At 42.9% G+C, this 21,830-nt stretch overlaps 2 protein-coding genes across 2 annotated transcripts in view; both read right to left on the bottom strand.

Annotated features, from left to right (window-relative positions):
* Positions 1 to 5,759: 5,759 nt before the first annotated feature.
* Positions 5,760 to 13,636, bottom strand: Zfp772 (zinc finger protein 772). Its single transcript, NM_145577.2, has 5 exons — positions 13,356 to 13,636; positions 11,163 to 11,201; positions 9,884 to 10,010; positions 9,151 to 9,237; positions 5,760 to 7,997 (listed from the first exon to the last, which is right to left on the bottom strand). The coding sequence occupies exons 1-5, from the start codon at positions 13,431 to 13,433 to the stop codon at positions 7,078 to 7,080; spliced, it is 1,251 nt and encodes a 416-aa protein (NP_663552.2). The 5' UTR covers positions 13,434 to 13,636; the 3' UTR covers positions 5,760 to 7,077.
* A 2,997-nt stretch (positions 13,637 to 16,633) lies between these two features.
* The window catches only part of Vmn2r29 (vomeronasal 2, receptor 29), a 65,294-nt gene continuing 60,097 nt past the window's right edge, over positions 16,634 to 21,830 (bottom strand). The window contains exon 7 of the transcript NR_003555.1: positions 16,634 to 17,437. The gene's annotated coding sequence lies outside the window, so the exon portion shown is untranslated. The remainder of the gene's footprint in view (positions 17,438 to 21,830) is intronic.

Raw genomic sequence — 21,830 nt, forward strand, 5'->3', positions numbered from 1 at the left:
ATGCTCTGAGCCCTATGGTTGTTCAGAATTCAAGGTGCCACCTCATATGATCAGGCAGCTTTAGACTGCTGTGGCAATCCAGTTGATATAAGGAAAATGAGAGAGGAAATTTAAAGGCCTTAGCTATTTGTTCACATGTTTCCCTTGTGTATATTGTTGACTGGAAATTGGCATTTGGGACTAGAGAGATGGCTCAACAGTTAAGAGCACTGACTGTTCTTCTGGAAGTCTGGAATTCCCAGCAACCACATAATGGCTCACAACCATCTGGATCCAATGCTCTCTTCTGGTGTATCTGAAGACAGCTAATATATATGTATATGATAATTCTTGAAGAAGAAGAGAAGGAGAAAAAAGGAGAAAAAATTGGCACTTGACCATGCCTGGCCCTTCTTTCCTGTCATGGGGCTTTACAAAGTGTACAAAGTATATAAAGTTTACAAAGGGAGTCCAGTCCACTTGAATATGTGTGAATAGCCAACACTACTAGGCTTAAAACAGCACATTCAGGTCCTGGAACTCTCTAACTTTATCAGACTCACCATCCATCCTGTTTGTTACATATTGCTCATGTCTCATGATTGAGACCCTCTACTCAATCATCAGCACTGTAGACTATGAACCTTGAAGATTCCTAATGGTTCAGATCTCCTTTCTACACAGGTCCCTGCAGTCAAATATGTTCTGGTCTTCTCTACTTTCCCAACAGCTTATGACTCAGCAAATACCAGATCATGTTATGAATAAAGGCTATATGGTTTACATTTCTTGCTCCTGCCTTTAAGGATTCATCTATGTCTGTCTTAACAACTGTGGCTTCAACTCTTGTTCTTTGATGTAAAAGGCCTAACTTCTAACTATGATTGGTTTGCATCTACACTGTAACCCTTTTTAAAAAAATATTATTATTTAAACATTTTTATTAGATATTTTCTTCATTTGCAATTTAAATGCTATCCTGAAAGTCCCTTATACCCACCCCACTCCTGTCCTGCTCCCCAACTCATCCACTCCTGCTTCCTTGCCCTGGCATTCCCCTGTATTGGAGCATATAATGTGTGCAAGACCAAGCGCCTCTCCTCCCAATAATGGCTGATTAGGCCATCTTTTGCTACATATGCAGCTAGAGACAAGAGCCCAGGGGGTAATGGTTAGTTCATGTTGCTGTTCCTCCTATAGAGTTATAGATCCATTCAGCTCCTTTCTCTAGCTCCACCATTTGGGGTCCTGTGTTCCATCCAATAGATGACTGTGAGTATCCACTTCTGTATTTGCCAGGCACTGGCATAGCCTCACAAGAGACAGCTATATCAGGGTCCATCCTTTCAGCAAAATCTTGCTGGCATATGCAATAGTGTCTGTGTTTGGTGGTTGATTATGGTATGGATCCCAGGATGGGGAGGTCTCTGCATGGTCCATCCTTCTGTCTCAGTGCCAAACTTTGTCTCTGTAACTCCTTTCATGGATATTTTGTTCCCTATTCTAAGGAGGGAAGAAGTATCCACACTTTGGTCTTCCTTCTTCTTGATTTTCTTGTGTTTTGCAAATTGTATCTTGGGTATTCTGGGCTTCTGGGCTAATATCCACTTATCAGTGAGTGCATATCATGTGAATTCTTTTGTGATTGGGTTATCTCACTTAGGATGATATACCCCAGATCCATCCATTTGCCTATGGATTTAATACATTAATTTGATTTTAATAGCTGAGTTGTACCCCATTGTGTAAATGTACCACATTTTCTGTATCCATTCCTCTGTTGAGGGACATCTGGGTTCTTTCCAGCTTCTGGCTATTATAAATAAGGCTGCTATGAACATAGTGGAGCATGTGTTCTTATTACCAATTGGAACATCTTCTGGGTATATGCCCATGAGAGTTACTGCTGGATCCTCCAGTAGTAATGTGTCCAAGTTTCTGAGGAATCACCAAACTGATTTCCAGAGTGGTTGTACAAGCTTGCAATTCCACCAACAATGGAGGAGTGTTTCTCTTTCTCCACATCCTCGCCAGAATCTGCTGTCACCTCAGTTTTTGATCCTAGCCATTCTGACTGGTGTGAGGTGGAATCTCAGGGTTGTTTTGATTTGCATTTCCCTGATGATTAAGGATGTTGAACATTTTTGTCAGGTGCTTCTCAGTGTTTAGCTCTGTACCCCATTTTTTAATGGGGCTATTTGATTTCTAGAGTCCAGTTTCTTGAGTTCTTTGTATATATTAGATATTAGTCCCCTATCAGATTTAGGATTGGTAAGAATCCTTTCCCAATCCGTTGGTGGCCATTTTGTCTTTTTTACAGTGTCTTTTGCCTTACAGAAGCTTTACAATTTTATGAGGTCCCATTTGTTGATTCTCCTTCTTACAGCACAAGCCATTGGTCTTCTGCTCAGAAATTTTTCCCCTGTGCCCATATCTTCGAGGCTTTCCCCACTTTTTCTTCTATAAGTATTAGTGTCTCTGGTTTTATGTGGAGTTACTTGATCCACTTAGACTTGAGCTTAGTACAAGGAGGTAAGAATGGATTAATTCACATTCTTCTACATGATAACCACCAGTTGTGCAAGCACCATTTGATGAAAATGCAGTCTTTTTTTCCAATGGATGGTTTTTGCTTCTTTGTCAAAGATCAAGTGATCGTAGGTATGTGGGTTCATTTCTGGGTCTTCAGTTCTATTTCACTGATCTACCTGTCTGTCACTGTACCAGTACCATGCAGTTTTTATCACAATTGCTCTGTAGTACAGCTTGAGGTCAGGCATGGTGATTCCACCAGAGGTTTTTTTATTGTTGAGAAGAGTTTTTGCTATCCTAGTTTTTTTGTTATTCCAGGCAAATTTGCAAATTCCCCTTTCTAACTGTGAAGAATTGAGTTGGAATTTTGAATCTGTAGATTGCTTTTTGGCAAGATAGCCATTTTTACTTTATTAATCCTGCCAATTCATGAGCATGGGAGATCTTTCTATCTTCTGAGATCTTCTTTGATTTCTTTCTTCAGAGAATTGAAGTTCTTGTCATACATATCTTTCACTTGCTTGCTTAGAGTCACACCAAGGTATTTTATATTATTTGTGACTATTGTGAAGGGTGTCATTTTCCTAATTTCTTTCTTAGCCTGTTTATCCTTTGAGTAGAGGAAGACTACTGATTTGTTTGAGTTAATTTTACATCCAGCCACATTGTTCAAGTTATTTATCGGGTTTAGTTCTCTGGTGGGATTTTGGGGTCACTTAAGTATACTCTCACATTATCTGCATATAGTGGTATTTTGACTTCTTCCTTTCCAATTTGTATCCCTTTGACCTCCCTTTGTCATCTAATTGCTCTGGCTAGGACTTCAAGTACTATATTGAATAGGTAGGGAGAGTGTGGGTAGCCTTGTCTAGTTTCTGATTTTAGTGGGGTTGTTTAATGTTTCTCTCCATTTAGTTTGATGTTGTTACTGGTTTGCTATATAGTGCTTTTACTATGTTTAGTTATGGGCCTTGAACTCCTGATCTTCCAAAACTTTTAGCATGAAGGGATGTTGAATTTTGTCAAATGCTTTCTTGGTATCTAATGAGATGGTCATATGGTCTTTTTCTTTGCTTTTCTTTATATAGTGGATTGCTTTGATTGATTTCTGTATATTGAACAATCCCTGCATTCCTGGGAATAAGCCTACCTGATCATGATGGATGACTGTTTTGATATGTTCTTAGATTCTGTTTGCGATAACTTTATTGAATGTTTTTGCATCAATATTCATAAAGGAAATTGGTCTGAAGTTATCTTCCTTTGTTGAGTCTTTGTAAGGTTTAGGTATAAGTGTAATTGTTACTTCATAGAACGAATTGGGTAGTGCTCCTTCTGTTTCTACTTTGTGAAATAGTTAGAAGAGAATTGGTATTAGGTCTTCTTAGAAAATCTGATAGAACTCTGAACTAAACACATATGGTCCTGGAATGTTTTTGGTTCGGAGACTATTAATGACTGCTTCTATTTCTTTAGGTGTTATTAGACTGTTTAGATGGTTTATCTGATTCTTATTTAACTTTGGTACCTGGTATGTGTCTAGAAATTTGTCCACTTCATCCAGATTTTCTAGTGTTATAGGCTTTTGTAGTAGGACCTGATTTTTTTGGATTTCCCTGGTTTCTGTTGTTCTATTTTCAGTTCTTATTTTATTAATTTGGATGCTGTCTCTGTGTCCTCTGGTCATTCTGGCTAAGGGTTTATCTATCTTGTTCACTTTTTTCAAAGCACCAGTTTTTGGGTTTATTGATTCTTTGTATAGTTCTGGTTGGTGGGGTATCCAGGACTTGCTATAATGGGAGAACTGGGTACTGATGATGCCAAGTAACCTTGGTTTCTCTTGCTTATATTCTTGGTTCTTTCCTCTTGCCATCTAGTAATCTCTAGTGCTACCTGCACTCACTATCTCGGACTAGAGCTTGTCCCTCTTGTTATCTTGATTGTATCAGATCTCCTCAGAGTCCAGCTGTCTTTGTGATCCTTTGATCCTGAAATCCTGGGTGTAAGAGCACCTGGGAGTCAAGCTGCCTGTACGATCCTGAAATCTTGGCATAACCAAGCTCCTGAGATCCTGTGATCCTATGGCCCTGGATATGTTAGAACACCTGGGAGTCCAGCTTCCTCTGGGTGTCGAGGGGTTGGGTACAGAGCTAGCACCCAAGGTCTAATCATGGCACTGGCCCAGACAGGAAGGCACCAGTTTCTTTTGATTCCCCAAGAGTGGCATGTCTTTAATACCAGCACTCAGAACCCAGAATATGGTAGGTCTCTGAGTTCTAGGACAAACTTATCTACATAGAGTTACAAGCTAGCCAAACCAACAAAATAAGACTGTGTCTAAACAAAGAAAACATAGATACAGGGTAAGAAAAACAGCTCACCAACAGCACTTACTGTTCTTGCAGATAACTTTGGTTCAATTCCCAGCATTCACTTAAAGGTTTACAAGGATCTGGAATCCAGTTCCAGTTACTGATCCCTGTTCTGCTCTCCAGTGGCAGCAGACACACATGCAGCACATATCACACAAGCTTACAAAAGTGAATAAATCTCTTATATATGTAGATAATGCAGAATTAAAGCCATAATTATATGCTACTACATATTTTGTGTGTGTGTTTGATTTGTTTAAGTGTTATTCTGTTTGTTTCTTTTTGAGGCAGGTTATCTCTATATAGTCCTGGCTATCCTGGAACTCAATACGTAGACCATGATGACCTTGAACTCACTGACTACAGCTGCCTCTGCCTCCTGAGTGCTGGGATTAAAGGCCTGTGCCATCATGCCAGAGCCAACATAGTTACCAAAATTGTTAAAGTGAACACCTCATGACTTGAAAAACATCAGGATGTGACAAACTGGCATCTGATATGCTGCAGGAGGAAAACTGAAACACATAGCCTTTTAGAAGAAAATCTAGTAACTTCTTAAAAATGTAAAACATCGGCTCCAGAATGGGTTCAGAATGTAAGTCCTCTTGTAGAGGACCAGGTTTCCATTTCCAACAAACGGACTGGTTCATACCCATCTGTACCTACTGTTCCAGGAATCCAATGCATTTTGGGGGGCCCTACAGGCATCAGTTGTTTACTTAGTACTCATACAAAATGTGAAGCCGGAATACTCACACATGAAACAAACAACAAACACCTAAAACATATGGGTCACACTCCTATATAAGAGCAGAAGGTGCTACACAGAGCTGGACCCCAACAAAAGTAGTGACACAATAGTCATGAAGACTTTATAGTAAATGATCATTTATTTCAGGGACTGCAATATTCAGTGAGGGGAAAAAAAGGCAACCAATAGAACAAACAACAATCAAAATATATGTCTTATTTAAACTGAGGTCACTCTCTTCCTCCCCCATTCAAAGTCAGTAACATGGAGACTCCATTCCACACTGGTGCAGCCAAGAACACAGCTTCCTCTTGCTAAGTCCCCAGAAAGCATTAACTTCTTAGGAATAAGAAGATGGCACTAATCCTCATCTTGATCCATGTTCTTCTTTGATGAGTAATTTTCAATGACTGGCTTCCTCACAAAAGTCACTCTCAGAACTTTTCTGCTCAAAGTCACATTCACTCCTAAGGCTCAACAAGCTTGGTCAATGGCTGAAGCTTTCTCTATGTTTGCATTCACAAACCTATCTGGGTTGTGTCTGTGTTGCTAATAAGAGCATAGTTTGTTCAAAGTCTCCCCCAGATTCAGTGGGTTCATGATGCATCTCTGCACTATGGCCTCTTAGGTTAAATATGATGGAAGTGTGGGTGAAATCTCCCCACATTTGAAGCACTTTTGTCCAGTGAATATCCTTTTGTGTAGATAGATAGGGTAGATCATGGAAACAATTTCCCATGTTCATTGCACTCAATACATATAGTCTATTCAATGTGGAGCCAGTCCTGTAGCAAAATACTTTACCACATTCTTTGCACTCATGATGCTTTGCTGCATAAAATCCCTGATGTTAAATGAGGCTGCATCCCCCACGCCCTACACATAAAAGCCTTTCCTCTACTATGAACCTGTTGGTCTTTGATGAGGTGAGTTTTGTTTTTTTAACACTTCCCAGATTCACGACATTCAAAAGATCTTTCCCCTGTATGAGCTTGGACATGATAAACAAGGCTGGATTTTTTTCTTAAATGATTTAATGCATTCGATGCATGTTTTAGTTAGGGTTTCAATTGCTTCAAAAAGACACCATTAGCACGGCAACTGTTATAAAGGACAACATTTAATTGGGTCTGGCTTACAGTTTCAGAAGGTCAGTCCATTATCATCTTGGCAGGAACCATGGCTGCATGCAGGCAGACATGGTGAAGAAGAGCAGAGGTTCTATAACCTGATGTGAAGGCAGCCAGGAAGAGACTCTCCCACACTGGGTGGAGCTTGAGCATTGGACCTCAAAGCCCATCCCCACAGTGACACACTTTCTCCAACAAGGCCACGCCTATTCTAAGAAGGCCACATCACCTAATAGTGTCACTCCCTATGGGCCAAGCATTCAAACACATGAATCTATAGGGCCAAACCTATTCAAACCACTACAGTATACTTCTACGGCTTTTCTCCGGTATGAACCCGATAATGATATAAAAGGCTGGATCTGTTCATGTATGACTTGCCACATTCAGTGCATGTAAAAGGTGTCTCTCCTGTGTGAACTCGCTGATGAGCAACAAGGAAGCAGTTGTGCTTGAAGGTTTTGCCACACTCACTGCACCTGAATGGCTTCTCTCCGGTGTGAATTCTGAAATGCTTAATGAGAAAGGCTTTTTGGCTGAAGGACTTGCCACACTCGCTGCACTGAAAAGGCCTTTCTCGAGTGTGCACTCGCGCATGATAAATGAGGCTGGATTTCTCCTTAAATGCTTTGCCACATTCACTGCAACTGTAAGGCTTCTCCGCAGCATGAACTTGAAAGTGACGTGTAAGGTTGGATCTGGTCATATATGATTTCCCACATTCAGTGCAGGTAAAAGGCGTCTCTCCTGTGTGAACTCGCTGGTGAGATACGAGGGAGATATTATGCTTGAAGGCTTTGCCACACTCCCCACACCTGAATGGCTTCTCTCCGGTGTGAATTCTGAAATGCTTAATAAGAAAGGCTTTTTGGCTGAAGGACATCCCACACTCGCTGCACTGAAAAGGCTTTTCTCCAGTGTGTATCATCCGGTGTCGATTGAGGTGGGATGTGCTAGTAAAAGTTTTGCCACAGTCACTGCATATGCAGTTCTTCTTCTCACTCTGAATGGCCTCTCCACTCTCCATGTTCATGGGGGCATCCCCAACATTATAAGTCACTTGATGCCTTAGAAGACCCGAGGAGGTCTGGAGGATCATCACATTGTCCATGCTTAGCACGGGTGTCTCAGCACAGCACAGCATGTGCTGTTGTAGGGTGGACGGCCTGGCACCTTCTGCAGACGGACTCTGCTCAAAGGGTGACATTTCACTGTCCACTTTGATCCAACAACCTGGACACAGAGAAATCCTGATTAGTGGTATGTAGACTATCAAGTGACAGACAGACAGACAGACAGACAGTACCTATTACTAATGGTGATCTGAGGTTTCTCACAGAACAAAGGGGCTAGGGTCCAACACCATGCTGAATTTGTCAATATCTTATGTTCTATGGACCTTAGGAGCAGCAAGAACACAAGCATGGAATAAGTGACAGGGAAGAGTGCTAGGTACGGTAACAAACTCTTTCCTCACCAATAGCTTTCTGTATGCTTCAACTGCTGGGGATTCAAGACACAGTGCAGAAGGCTGTGTAGAGCTGTATGGCATGGTACCTAAAGAACCTGAATTTAAATACTGCCAAGGTATAGTGCATGGTAGAAGAAATTTAATTCAGCAACATGGCTGCTCTGGCTGGAATACAGACAATCCTATAGTACACACTTTTAATTCAAAACATTGTAGATAAGGTTAGTTAGTAGAAGAAGCAGCCATGTTGGAAAGTGACTTCTAATTGGGGGGCAAAGTGATGAATCAGAGAAATATTTGACTAAATGAATCAGCGATAGGAAAGGAAAGCGAGCCTACTTCAGAGCAGACAGAGTGTTCAGATGAAGTTTTGACCGGAACAGTTTGACAGGTTGCAGAGAGAACAAGCTAGACACAGGTGAAGTCAGAATGAACCAGAGAATGAGAAGCCAGAAGAGTAGAACAGATCGCTAGAGTTACTTTGAGGCCAAACAGAGCAATTCAGTCAGAAGCTAAAAAAGCCAGTTTGAACCGAAGGAGTTTGAGCCAGAATAGCTGAGTTGACCATCCTGCCAGAGTTCAGAAATAAGGTAGAACAGGTAAGCTTATTCAATAGTAAGTCTTGGGGGTTGAAACCACTCTAGGCCTTGATTAGATTGTACACAGGCTAGAAGCTTCCAGGACTAGGCCTATTTTAGCAGTTGGAAGCTCACTGCCTCTCAGATGACAATTACATCAGGCAAATAGGAGTTACATTTACAGTGCACACCATCACAATACAGGAACAGCTGTGTATCACAGGGCTGCAAGGCAACAGGCAAAACATTCAAGACTGATGCCCAAGGGACAGTTCTGTTTCAGAATTAATACCTCCAAACATCAAAAACCACCACACTCTATGTACCTATAACATACCTGGAGTCAGGAATCTCAACGCAGGCACAGAGGGCTCTCCCCAAGACTTCAGCTGAGTCATCTCATGGATCCCAGAAGGTATAAGTCCTAAAGGACATGATACAAAAAAATGACAGTTCTGTACTAAGTGATGCAACCCATACAGTAGACAAGAATAACAAATGAGAGTAATCCTGTTAAGGGTGTCTTGCAAAAATAAAATAAAAAAAAATAATAGTGGGCTGACCAGTGCCACAATTCCTGCTACATTCCGACATAAGGCATGTCACTAGAAGTACTTGAATCACAAAGATGCCAAATATTTACAGTGTCATCAGGTCCCAGAGAAGCAATCAGTGTTAAGACTCCTGATACCAGGCCAGAGGTGGTTGTGCAATCCCTTAATTGCAACTCTCAAAAGACAGAGCAGAAAGACCTTGGCAAGTCAGCGGACAGCCAGGTCTACATAGCACATCCAGCACAGCTAGGGTTCTCAAGGTAGAGCGATGTCTCAAACTACACCCAAAAAATTCCTAACCCCAAATTGATTCCTGTGTGCCTTTGCTGCAATTGAGAAAGACAGAGCTGTTGTGAAACTTGACTTGATTTTTAGTCTGTATTTTATACTCCAAGACAGTGGGGGAAAGACTGGGTGTTCATAGGCCAGTTTTGAGAAAGATACAGCTTTCTCAAAAAAAAAAAAAAAAAAAAAGGGAAAGCCTAGACATGCTCTGAAATGATGGCAGGTTCTTACCCAAAGAAGACATGAGTGTTAAGATCTCTGACATCACAGTCTGGTACAGGAGCCTTTGAGAGTCATCAAGCAGTGTCCATTCCTCCCAGGAGAAGTACACAGCCACATCCTCAAAGGATAAGCAGTCCTGATCAGTGGAGAAATTTGAATTCATATGAATCCTCCTTGTCAGGTATTCCTGGAACCCTTAAGTCATTCCCACTTATCTTCCTACCTCAGAGGGTACCAGGCTGTGAATCTATTCTATTGATAGCTAGTCTATTCTCAAGTTCCCACCGTCTACTCTGCTCATCACTCAGCAATAACAGTAAAGTTGACATAGTGGCTTAATTACTTTTCTATTACTGTGAAGAGACACCATGAACAAGGCAACTTATAATAACAAGGAGTTTATTGGGGCTTACACCTCAGAGGGTCAATCTGTAACCTCCATGTCAGGGAGGATGGATACAGGCACACACAGCACTGGAACAGTTGCTGAGAGCTTACATCCTGATCCATAGTACAGTACCAGGGAGAGAGAGTTAACTGGGAATGGCAAGAGCTTTTGAGATGTACTAGCCCACCCCCAGTGACACACCTCCTCCAACAAGGCTGTACATCATTATCATCTCCAAAGTGTTCCACCAATAAGGAACAAGTATGCAAGTCTATGACTATCTGGAGGGTGAGTTCATTGAAACCATCACAGCTGGAGTCAATCCAAGCGAGAAGAATGTCCCTCCTTTCAATCATAGAATTCACATGGACTCCTTCCAACCAGACACTAACATGGATTCCTCCCAATCATCTGTTTCACACAGACTACATTTGGGGCACTGTTGTCCACTCTGTCCCTGGCACAAAGGCCAGGAAGCCATGTGTCCATGACTTCAGGACACACACTTCAGTCTTCACACTGAGCTTCCATTCACTCTCAGTATGCAGACTTAGCCCTCAACTGTTGTGCTAACACAATTCCTACCTTCCCCTAAAGCCAGCTGATCTCATGCATGCCTGAGCATTTCTAATTATCCCCAACCCATCTCACTTCCAGGCCTGGTCTAATGTCATCACTGGAGCTTTAAGACCTTTGAATCTTCAGCCAATGGTTACCATAAAGGGAAGCCTGTCCATGTAATCCCTGCTGTGGACGTGGGGACCTTTCATTCTGAGCATGTGCCAGGGAAATCCAAAGGAAGGACAGAGACAATTCCAGCACAGAGTCCCAGGACACCACAGTCCCTGAGGTCACTTATGTGTTAAGTGAGGATGTGATTCCTGGGCACCCTCCACTTACCTCTTCCTGGTTGGCAGGTTTCACTGAATACTGGGAAACCTGTAGAAAAACAAGGTTGTGAGTAATAAGCAAGAGTGTTGGTATCCCAAAGGTTCACCCAAGTCCCCTCTCATACATGCAGTCAGGTACCCACTGCGCTCCATCCCTTAATGGTGTCTCTTACTGGGTGACCTTGGACAAAGAATCAATCTCTTCAGTTTGTTACCTGAGGATAAAATTTAATGTTTTATTGACGTGAAGAGACACCATGGCCAAGGAAATTCTTACAATTAAAAGAAAGCATTTAACTGGGTGCTAGCTAACAGTTTCAGAGTGTTCGTCCAGGATTAGCTTGGTGGGGAGAAGAGAGGCCAGGGCAATACCTGAAGTCTTTACATTCTGATCTACAGGCAGCAGACACACACACACACACTTGCACTGGATTAGGCGTGGGCTTCTGAAACCTCAAAGTTCACTCCCAGCCACGCCCTTCCTCCAACAATACCTTACCTCCTAATCCTCCCAATTCTTCTCAAACAGTTCCACACTCTAGGGACCGAGCATTCAAATATCTAAGCCTATGGGAACTGTTCTCATTAAAACTAACATACCTTCCTATTCCAAAAAGAGACTAATAGGGCTGGAGAGATTACCCTCTTTTGGTGTGTCTGAAGATAGCAACCATGTACTCATATACATAAAATAAATAAATCTTTAAAAAAACAAACAAAAGAGAATCACAGTCTCAAATTCAGTCCTGTGTGTCAAGTATTTGGTACAGGCTCTTCCTGAGCACATGACTAATGTTTCTTTCAAAAGTTTCACAAATGGGTACATATGATTTCAAAATGTTGTTTTGTCTACCCACATTGAATTAAGACTTTGGAATTAATTAGCCTTTACACAACATTTGCAAGGCAGAAGCAAGCAGACTTTTGTGCATCTGAGGCCAACATGATGTATATAGGTCAGCTAGAGTCATGGGGTGTGTCAATGGGGAGAGGGAGGATAGCTAATAACAAGGCAGACTACTCAAATGCTGAATGCAATCATAGAATTGTAAAATCTTTCAGTAGTATTTAAAAATTAGTAATATTAATTTTAATTACTAATATAACTTAGTAATATTATTTAAAAAATAAAATTATTTTTAATTTAATTTTCCCTCACAGCTACACTTAGTTCAGCAGCACATCCTGATGGCTGAGTTTTTAAAACTCATTGGAAAGGTAGGAGTGGTTGGCTCCGATTAGGGCTCTTCCACCATGAACCAGAGTTCAGTTGGCAGCCCTTACCCAAAGGAGACCCTAACCCACAAGAAGGCAAATCTCTGTGAATTTGAGGCTAGTGTGGTGTAAACAGTGAGTTTGAGCCTAGATCAAAAGTAAATGAATAAAGTAAAAATATAACAAAGGGTTCTTTAATCTCATCACTTGTGAGTTAGAGATAGAAGAATCTCTCTGAGTTTGAAGACACCCTGGTACATAGAGAGACAGGACAGCCATGACTACATAGAGAGGCCCAGTCTGAGGGAGAAGGAGGGGAGAGGGAGAGGGGGAGGGGGAGGGAGAGGGAGAGAGGCAAAGGAATAGGGAGAGGGGTTAAGGAAGACGGAAGAGGAGAGAGTGGAAAGGGTAGAGGGAGGGAGGGAGAGCAGGAGCCCACCAGGCCTCCTGGGGGCGGTGGAGGAGGAAAGGAGGTGGGGGAGAGGGGCATACAGAGAGAATAAAATAACTCCATCAAAGATCTGAACACCACCATCACCCACCCTACAACTCCCCCACCCCTGCTACAGCTTGCATTCCAACTCAAACATGAGTGCACAGGATTTACCCAAGGATTCACAGGTCTCTGCCTACACCCATATTACCCCCACCCCATGCTCAGAAAACTGACTAGATGGAATCTCTCACCTGTTCAAATCTTCTTGGCCACCAGAATCTAATCTAATTCCCTCATCTAATGCCAGTAGAGCTCAGGCCCTCCCACAAGCCTTGAGAGGTACAGTCCACCACACTGAGTCAGATGGGATGGCTCAAGCGATCTAGCACACAGATGACAAAAACAAAACAAAACAAAACAAAACAACCCAACTACCATAATTTCGTCCACCGGTGCCCTACAGTCGGGGACATGGGAGTCTACCCTGTTGGCTCCTGACCCAGATCTCAGCGCTCTAGAACTCAGGTAGGTGGGCGATCACTAGGCACTCACCTGGGGCAGGGCTCCACCCGCAGCCTCCACAATCACCATTGGGCTCCACTGGCCAGCCGGGCCCTGGGATGTGGCCATCCCTCCTCCAAGCTTGGATTAGATCACACGGGCTGTCGAAAACCTCAGCTCCGTCTCCGTGACGGAGGAAAAACGCCTCAACTCTACAGTTTTCCTGCCATGACCAATACTGATAAAACCAGTTTTCTGTGAAGCAGACTGACAGATCCAGAAAGTTTCAAAGAACCTCCTGCACGCAAAGCCGAAAGTCCCGCCCAGCGTCCTTTTGTCGTCACTAACGCGCCTATTTTCATTGGCTTTTCTCGGTGCAATGTCTTCTGGACAATGTAGTTCAGACGTGATCAAGCGCCAGGAAGTGGACACACCTCCCCAGATGGAGCCTTACACTCAATCTGTTAGGGAGAGTGTTGTGATTATAGATGTGTCAATATTTCCTTGAGCTCCAAAAGCCGGGCTTGCTGAAACACTCCTGAATTCCAGAACTGCTGGCAGAGGCAAGTTGATGTTTGGGATTAGAAACTAGCCTGTCACAGTGAGTTCCAGACCAGACAGAAAACCTTACAGAGTGAACATGACCCTAAGCTGGGCCATGTGAGGAGAGGAGATCTGAAAAGAGAAAGAGGGGCCTCCAACCAAGAGGGACCACCTGAGCCAAGAGACTAGCACAGCTAAAAGTGGCTGAGTTATAGAGTGGTCAGAGGAGCTGGAAGGAGGAAAGCCCAGGGGATCACCTGGACTGGGGAGTTTGGGCTGTGTGGTGGCTGGGGGTTGGGGGGAGGCATGCCAGCCAGGAACAGAGGGATGCTGAGAGGCCACTGTCCAGTTTGATATGTTAATGGACACTTTAGTTCAACATTTTTGCCTTGGATTTAAGACCCAACAGGTTATAGGTCTTTGTGTGAATGATACCTGACAGGTCTTCTTGCAAAGAAAACTTAGGAAATTACCATAGAGGAAGAAAGAAAGGACATATTTGGAATCGAGTATCCTTTCACCACTGATCTCAAGAATTCAAACTCTTCTCAGTTATACACATCAGACAGGAGGTCATCACGAATAACTTTTCTATTATGCATTCCCATGCTAAGAGAAATTTGGGGATGCATTACGGGATTCAGCCCAGAAAATGACTTTGGTGTGGCACTGAGGATGCACTTCACTTCAAAGGAAAGACTCGAGTAGCAGCTTCCCGGGGAAAGGGAACACTGGAGCATATGTACTGTGATCTAGTCTGCTGGGAGTCCTGTTAACTCCTTAACACTGCTTCTCCACTGTCCATCTCTGCAACTGCCCTGGTATCCATGGCTAACTGTCTGAACTATGTTGACCAGAACCCACTGTGTGCAGAAAGGCAGGAAGAGTGGTGGGAGTTGTTAGTGCATACATATAATCCTAGTGGATATCTGAGTTTGTGGCTAGCTTAGTCTACCATCTAGTGCAGCCAAGGCTACACAGAGAAAGCCTGACTCAGAGGAAAGGAAGAAAGGAGAGAGGGAGAGGGAGAGGGAGAGGGAGAGGGAGAGGGAGAGGGAGAGGGAGAGGGAGAGGGAGAGGGAGAGGGAGAGGGAGAGGGAGAAAAGGTTTTCCCCTGGAGCTGAGACAGGTCTGAAGTCTGCACCACCACAGTATAACTGGTCTAAGCCTTGGGTACAAACGCCCCTATCCATGTGCCTCTCTGCACATCCCTGTCTGCTGGCCTGTTGATGCTGGATGGGTGGCAGAGAATCCTTAGCTTACCTGATTGTTGCAGCACCCTGGTGTGTGGGTCCTAAGCCCAGGCAGAGGGCTGATGTCCCTGATAGTGATCCAGTCTTACAGTCCAATTTTATTTATTAATTTTACTCTTATAAAGATGGTGTTTGCGGCCGTGTGGCATTGGTACATATAGCAGACATATGATGGAGTTCAAGGTCAGTCTGGACTACAGAGTGAGTTTCAGGACAGCCAGAGTACACAGAGAAACCCTGTCTCAAAAAGCAAGCAAGCAAACAAACAAACCAGAGAGACAGAGAGACAGAGAGAGACAGAGAGACAGATGGAGACAGAGATGTAGCCAACACCAATGCACAATGATTTAGTTCTATGCTGATTTTGTAATGAAGACAATAAATTCATGAGTTCTTACTCACCTAAAAAAGGTGTGTGCTTGTGTATGTTCCTACACTTATGCAAGTCAGAGTACAATTTAGAAAAGTCACTTTTTTTCACCTACCATGTCGATTCAGATGATTAAATTTATGTAGCTGCTTTCCCCCTTATCATATCACTTATGCTGAATTTCTACTTTAGGCAACCATGTGCAAGAGCAGTGGTGCTCACTCTTTCTAATCCTAGGACCCTTTATCACAGTTCCTCTTGTTATGGGGACCCCCAGCCATAAATTATCATTTCTACTTCATGACTGTAGTTTCACTACTGTCATGAATCTTAGTGTAAATATCTGTGTTTCCTGATGGTCTTACATATCCCCTAAGAGATCATGACCCACAGGTTGAGAAGCACTGTGCTAGAGTGTTATGTCTTCTGACCATCATTGTATTTTTGTTTGAAGTTGTGTTGTTTTTGTTGTTGTTTGAGGCAGGATCTCTCCATGTAGCCCTCCCTGGCTGTCCATGAAGCTCTGTCTGTAGACCAGGTTAGCATTGAGTTCAGATCTGGTGGGGTTTAGTTGTTTGACATTTGTTTGGGATTCTGTGTGTGTGTGTGTGTGTGTGTGTGTGTGTGTGTGTGTCTGTGTGTGTGTCTGTGTGTGTGTCTGTGTGTGTGATTCCAGGGTGCTATTGGTATGGAAGTGAGTTGCCACACCCAGCTTAGGTGCTTGTGGTACAGAGGTGAGCTGCCACACCTAGCTTATGTGTTTGTGTTAAAGAGGTAAGCTGCCACATCCAGCTTAGTCATTTCATTTCTTTACTTTTTTTTTTTTTGCCTCTGCCTTAAGAATGCAGGAATTAAAGGTGTTCACCACCACACCCAAATCCAGTTGCACTTGCTGCTCTTCCAGAGGACACAGGTTCAGTTTCCCCTTGTGGCACACACCATTTGTCACTCTTATTCCATGGCATCTGATGCCTTTTTCTGTCCTCCATAAATACTTCATGTATTTGATGCTTATGTGTATATGCAAGCTGACACTCGTATATATAAAATAAAATAAAATGGTAAAATACAAATTGTGTTTGTTTGCTTTAGTTGGGCTTTGACTATTTATCCTTTTGAATTTGTTTAATATTTATACTCGTAAAGACACAGGAGTCAGGAGCTGAAGTTAAACACCTGCAAGCTCAGTAAGGTAACTTTATTTTCTTAACTATATACAAAATATCCATTTTAAAGCCTGATTTTATAATTTATAAAAATCTCATTCTATCTATATCATTCTACCCAGCTAGTCTACTGTTCTCTTGAGCTACTCCAAACCCAAGAGGACACCTTATCTCTCTTTCCTAGAATACTGTCTTACCTGTGTCCTGCCAGCTGCTTCTCTTTGGTTTCTGAAAAGCCCAGAGAGAGAACCCCTATTTTTTACTTGGATTCCAGGCCAAAAGAGAGAGCAAGAGAGCTCCCAAAGTCCAATTGCTAGCAAAGTCTCTAGCTCCTGCCCTCCACCCTTTGGCAGGCTGAACCATGTTACCTTCCTAGTGGGGGCTACAAGCCAACTCAGTAGAGCCAAACCCTTTCACCTTCAAGCCCATCCAGCTGACTTTGGCTTGAGTCATAAGCAAAGAACATAAGACACCTCCAAAAACAATTTCTGTTCTTTAGCATTTTTATCTATGGAGGCATTTAGAGGCACACTTAAACTTCATCTCTTCAGGACACACCTTACTGCACCTGACATCTATTTAAGCCTTCTATATTTTGTGAACAAGTAGGTTTTCTTGGTACAGTAATCAAATATCCTGTAACAGGGCTTGATAGAATTGGAGCGAGAAGAGGACCTGGAGAAAAGGACTTCTTCCACTGGTATGGACTCCTGTGCTCTGTAGTTCTGACTGGTGGATTCAGGAGTGACTATTTCTAGGAGACCTAGCTATTGGTGGTATGGCAGTCCTTCATGGCCATCGCTGTGGAAAAAAAGGAAGATAAGCAAAGCAGTTAGAGCAGCCTACTTGTGCCTTCTCAGCCTACAGAGAGGAAGAATGACCTCCTACCCCTATGGAGGGACCCTGCTGCTCAGGGTTATATTCACACTGCACTCTCCCAGATGTGTCTGCCTCTGGCTATTCTCTCCCTCATATCTACAATAAAACTTTCCCTCCACCATATCTAACAACAGTCATGCCCTTTTCTTTTAATTTATCTTTTTCTCTCACTTACCAAGTTCATGACAGGTAAGAATGAGTTTGACACATTAATACTTCTTTTGGAGGAGGGGTAACATTTTTTAATCCCCATATTCCATAGGATAGCGTGGAAGAGTTTGTTGTCTTGTTTGAAAGCACACAGTGCCTCACTGAGGATTGAGGACAATATAAGAGCTATATCAGCCTGTACATATGAGGGAGGGCTTGGGTGGTCTTTGGTTATTCAGAGCCTTGCTTCATCATAGGTTCCTTTAAATGCAAAGACACTATAATGGTTTGAATAGGTTTGAGCCCCCATATACTTATGTGTTTGAATGCTTAGTCCACACTGAGTGACACTATTCGGAGTCATGTAGTTGTTAGAATAGGTGTGGCCTTGTTGGCAAAAATGTGTCACTGTGGAGGCTGGCATTGAGAGCCTGTGCTCAATCTACACTAAAGTGCAGAAGAGACCCTCTTCCTAGCTGCCTGAAAAAGAGACTATCCTGCTGCTGCCTTTGCATCAAAATGTGGATCTCTCAGATCTTATTATAGCACCATGACTGCCTGGATGCTGCCATGCTCCCCACCATAATGATAATGGACTGAACCTCTGAAAGTGTAAGCTGGCCAGGATTAATTGTTTCCTATTTATAAGACTTCCCTTTGTCACGATGTCTCTTCGGAGGAATGGAAACCCTAAGTAAGACAGAAAGCCTCATGTAATTTAGCTGTTTGAAAGGAGAGACTCTCTATGTTCAACATCAAGCTTTGACAGAGTCCATCTGTCCACTTTCTTTTTGCTGCTCTGTGCCAAACACAATGGTCAGTGGGACCTTAAGCAAAAAGAGTATCAATTGTCCCAGGGCCTAGAAGTTAGGTAAGCAGAAAATCCTTAGTGTCTATTTAGGAACCACGATGCTTAGAATTTGAATTCCAGCACCCACATAACATTCTTGGCTTCATCTAAACCTTGTTACTCCAGACCTGAAGAATATGAAACCTTCTGCTATCTCCCATTATGCACATACAAATGCAGACATATCCCATCCTCTCAATTCTACCTCACTTCCTATCTGCTCCTTCCACAAGGGCAGATCATCAGCTTGTCTCTTCCTCTGTAGACCACACAGTCTGAAGGCCTCCCAGGAGATCTGCTACAGCCAGCCAACAGACACATAGTCTGAAGGCCTCAAAGGAAATCTGCTGTAGCAAGGGCCACAGGTCTCCCAGGAGACCTGAAGCAAGCAGGGACACAGGAGGCAAGCTCCAGGCATTCATGCCCAGGCCAGTTAACACCAGAGATTACTAGATGGCGAGAGGTGAGCACAAGACCGTAAGCAATAGAAGCCAATATAACTTGGTACCATTAGAACCTAGTTCTCCCATCACAGCAAGGTTTGAATATCCCAACACAGCTCAAAACCATGATGCAGACCTAAAATCCTATCTCATGAAGAAAATAGAGTCCTTTCAGGAGGGTAAAAATAAGTCACTGAAAGAGGTACAGGTAAATAGGTAGAAACTATTAAAGAAGAAACAAATAAATACTCTAAAGTCAGGAAAACACATTAAAACAGGTGAAGGAATTGAATCAAATCAAATCAAATAGAAAACATATGTACAATATTAAAATGATTTTTGTTAAAATTTTATTGTATTTATCTTCTAAATAGGTGTGATTCTTAGTTGTTTTATTAGGAATTATTTTATGCCTTCTGGTTGACACCAGAACCAGGCCAACTTGGGCCCAATTTCAGCAGACTGTCCCATAGTCTCCAGAGGATTCTCCACTTTCCCAGGGGCCCTAGCATGCCAAGGATCTTAGGATCACTGGAGAGTGGAACACAACACCTGTTCCAATAGAACCAAGGGTGCCTGAGGACAGCTGGAGCACAAACACAGGAACCCTGCCTGACCAGTTGCTAGGGTTCCTTCCTGTGTGTGCTGGTCTCCCTTGGTTTCAAACTCAGAAGACAGCCCCCAGGTCTGGTCCTCAGAGGATGTACCACTTCCAGGCACTCTAACATGCCCAGGATTTTAAGATCCAAGGAGATTGGATACACCAGGATCTCAGGGTATCAGAGGAATCTGGACTGCCAAGAACTCTGACACACCCAGAATGTCAGCATCACCAGATACCGGAATCACAAAATCACAAAGAAACCTGGATTCTGAGAAGTTCTGACTTAATTGGGATTACAGGAAGGACAGGCAGCAATCATATATATCCAAGTCATGGAGCACCTGAGATAATCAGATGGCAGGAGGCAAGCATAATAATAGAAGTAAGAGAAACCAAGGTTACTTTGCATCATCAGAACCCAACACTGCCACCATAGCAAATCCTGTAAAAACCATCACAGCAGAAAAGCCAGATATGGATCTAAAGTCACTTTTCTTTTCTTTTTTTTTTTAAATTTTTTATTAGGTATTTAGCTCATTTACATTTCCCATGCTATACCATAAGTCCCCCATACCCACCCACCCCCACTCCCCTACCCACCCACTCCCCCTTTTTGGCCCTGGCATTCCCCTGTACTGGGGCATATAAAATTTGCGTGTCCCATGGGCCTCTCTTTCCAGTGATGGCCGACTAGGACATCTTTTGATACATATGCAGCTAGAGTCAAGAGCTCCAGGGTACTGGTTAGTTCATAATGTTGTTCCACCTATAGGGTTGCAGATCCCTTTAGCTCCTTGGGTACTTTCTCTAGCTCCTCCATTGGGAGCCCTGTGATCCATCCATTAGCTGACTGTGAGCATCCACTTCTGTGTTTGCTAGGCCCCGGCATAGTCTCACAAGAGACAGCTACATCTGGGTCCTTTCGATAAAATCTTGCTAGTGTGTGCAATGGTGTCAGCGTTTGGATGCTGATTATGGGGTGGATCCCTGGATATGGCAGTCTCTACATGGTCCATCCTTTCATCTCAGCTCCAAACTTTGTCGCTGTAACTCCTTTCAAGAGTGTTTTGTTCCCACATCTAAGGAGGGGCATAGTGTCCACACTTCAGTCTTCATTTTTCTTGAGTTTCATGTGTTTAGGAAATTGTATCTTATATCTTGGGTATACTAGGTTTTGGGCTAATATCCACTTATCAGTGAGTACATATTGTGTGAGTTGCTTTGTGAATGTGTTACCTCACTCAGGATGATGCCCTCCAGGTCCATCCATTTGGCTAGGAATTTCATAAATTCATTCTTTTTAATAGCTGAGTAGTACTCCATTGTGTAGATGTACCACATTTTCTGTATCCATTCCTCTGTTGAGGGGCATCTGGGTTCTTTCCAGCTTCTGGCTATTATAAATAGGGCTGCTATGAACATAGTGGAGCATGTGTCCTTCTTACCAGTTGGGGCATCTTCTGGATATATGCCCAGGAGAGGTATTGCTGGATCCTCCGGTAGTACTATGTCCAATTTTCTGAGGAACCGCCAGACTGATTTCCAGAGTGGTTGTACAAGCCTGCAATCCCACCAACAATGGAGGAGTGTTCCTCTTTCTCCACATCCTCGCCAGCATCTGCTGTCACCTGAATTTTTGATCTTAGCCATTCTGATAGGTGTGAGGTGGAATCTCAGGGTTGTTTTGATTTGCATTTTCCTGATGATTAAGGATGTTGAACATTTTTTTCAGGTGCTTCTCTGCCATTCGGTATTCCTCAGGTGAGAATTCTTTGTTCAGTTCTGAGCCCCATTTTTTAATGGGGTTATTTGATTTTCTGAAGTCCACCTTCTTGAGTTCTTTATATTTGTTGGATATTAGCCCCCTATCTGATTTAGGATAGGTAAAGATCCTTTCCCAATCTGTTGGTGGTCTTTTTGTCTTATTGACGGTGTCTTTTGCCTTGCAGAAACTTTGGAGTTTCATTAGGTCCCATTTGTCAATTCTCGATCTTACAGCACAAGCCATTGCTGTTCTGTTCAGGAATTTTTCCCCTGTGCCCATATCTTCAAGGCTTTTCCCCACTTTCTCCTCTATAAGTTTCAGTGTCTCTGGTTTTAAGTGGAGTTCCTTGATCCACTTAGATTTGACCTTAGTACAAGGAGATAAGTATGGATCGATTAGCATTCTTCTACATGATAACAACCAGTTGTGCCAGCACCAATTGTTGAAGATGCTGTCTTTCTTCCACTGGATGGTTTTAACTCCCTTGTCGAAGATCAAGTGAC

The sequence above is a fragment of the Mus musculus genome, chromosome 7 (assembly GCF_000001635.26).
Source record: "Mus musculus strain C57BL/6J chromosome 7, GRCm38.p6 C57BL/6J".
Lineage (NCBI taxonomy): Eukaryota > Metazoa > Chordata > Mammalia > Rodentia > Muridae > Mus > Mus musculus.

Bases quoted from the DNA above. Each gene is read 5' to 3' on its own strand.
- Zfp772 (NM_145577.2), bottom strand. From the start codon at position 13,433: ATGGCCACATCCCAGGGCCCGGCTGGCCAGTGGAGCCCAATGGTGATT. The intron at 9,238-9,883 runs GTAAGAACCTGC...CATGTCCTTTAG, and splicing joins AACACTCATGTCTTCTTTGG to GACTTATACCTTCTGGGATC. The intron at 7,998-9,150 runs GTATGTTATAGG...CTCTGTGTCCAG, and splicing joins GTTGAGATTCCTGACTCCAG to GTTGTTGGATCAAAGTGGAC.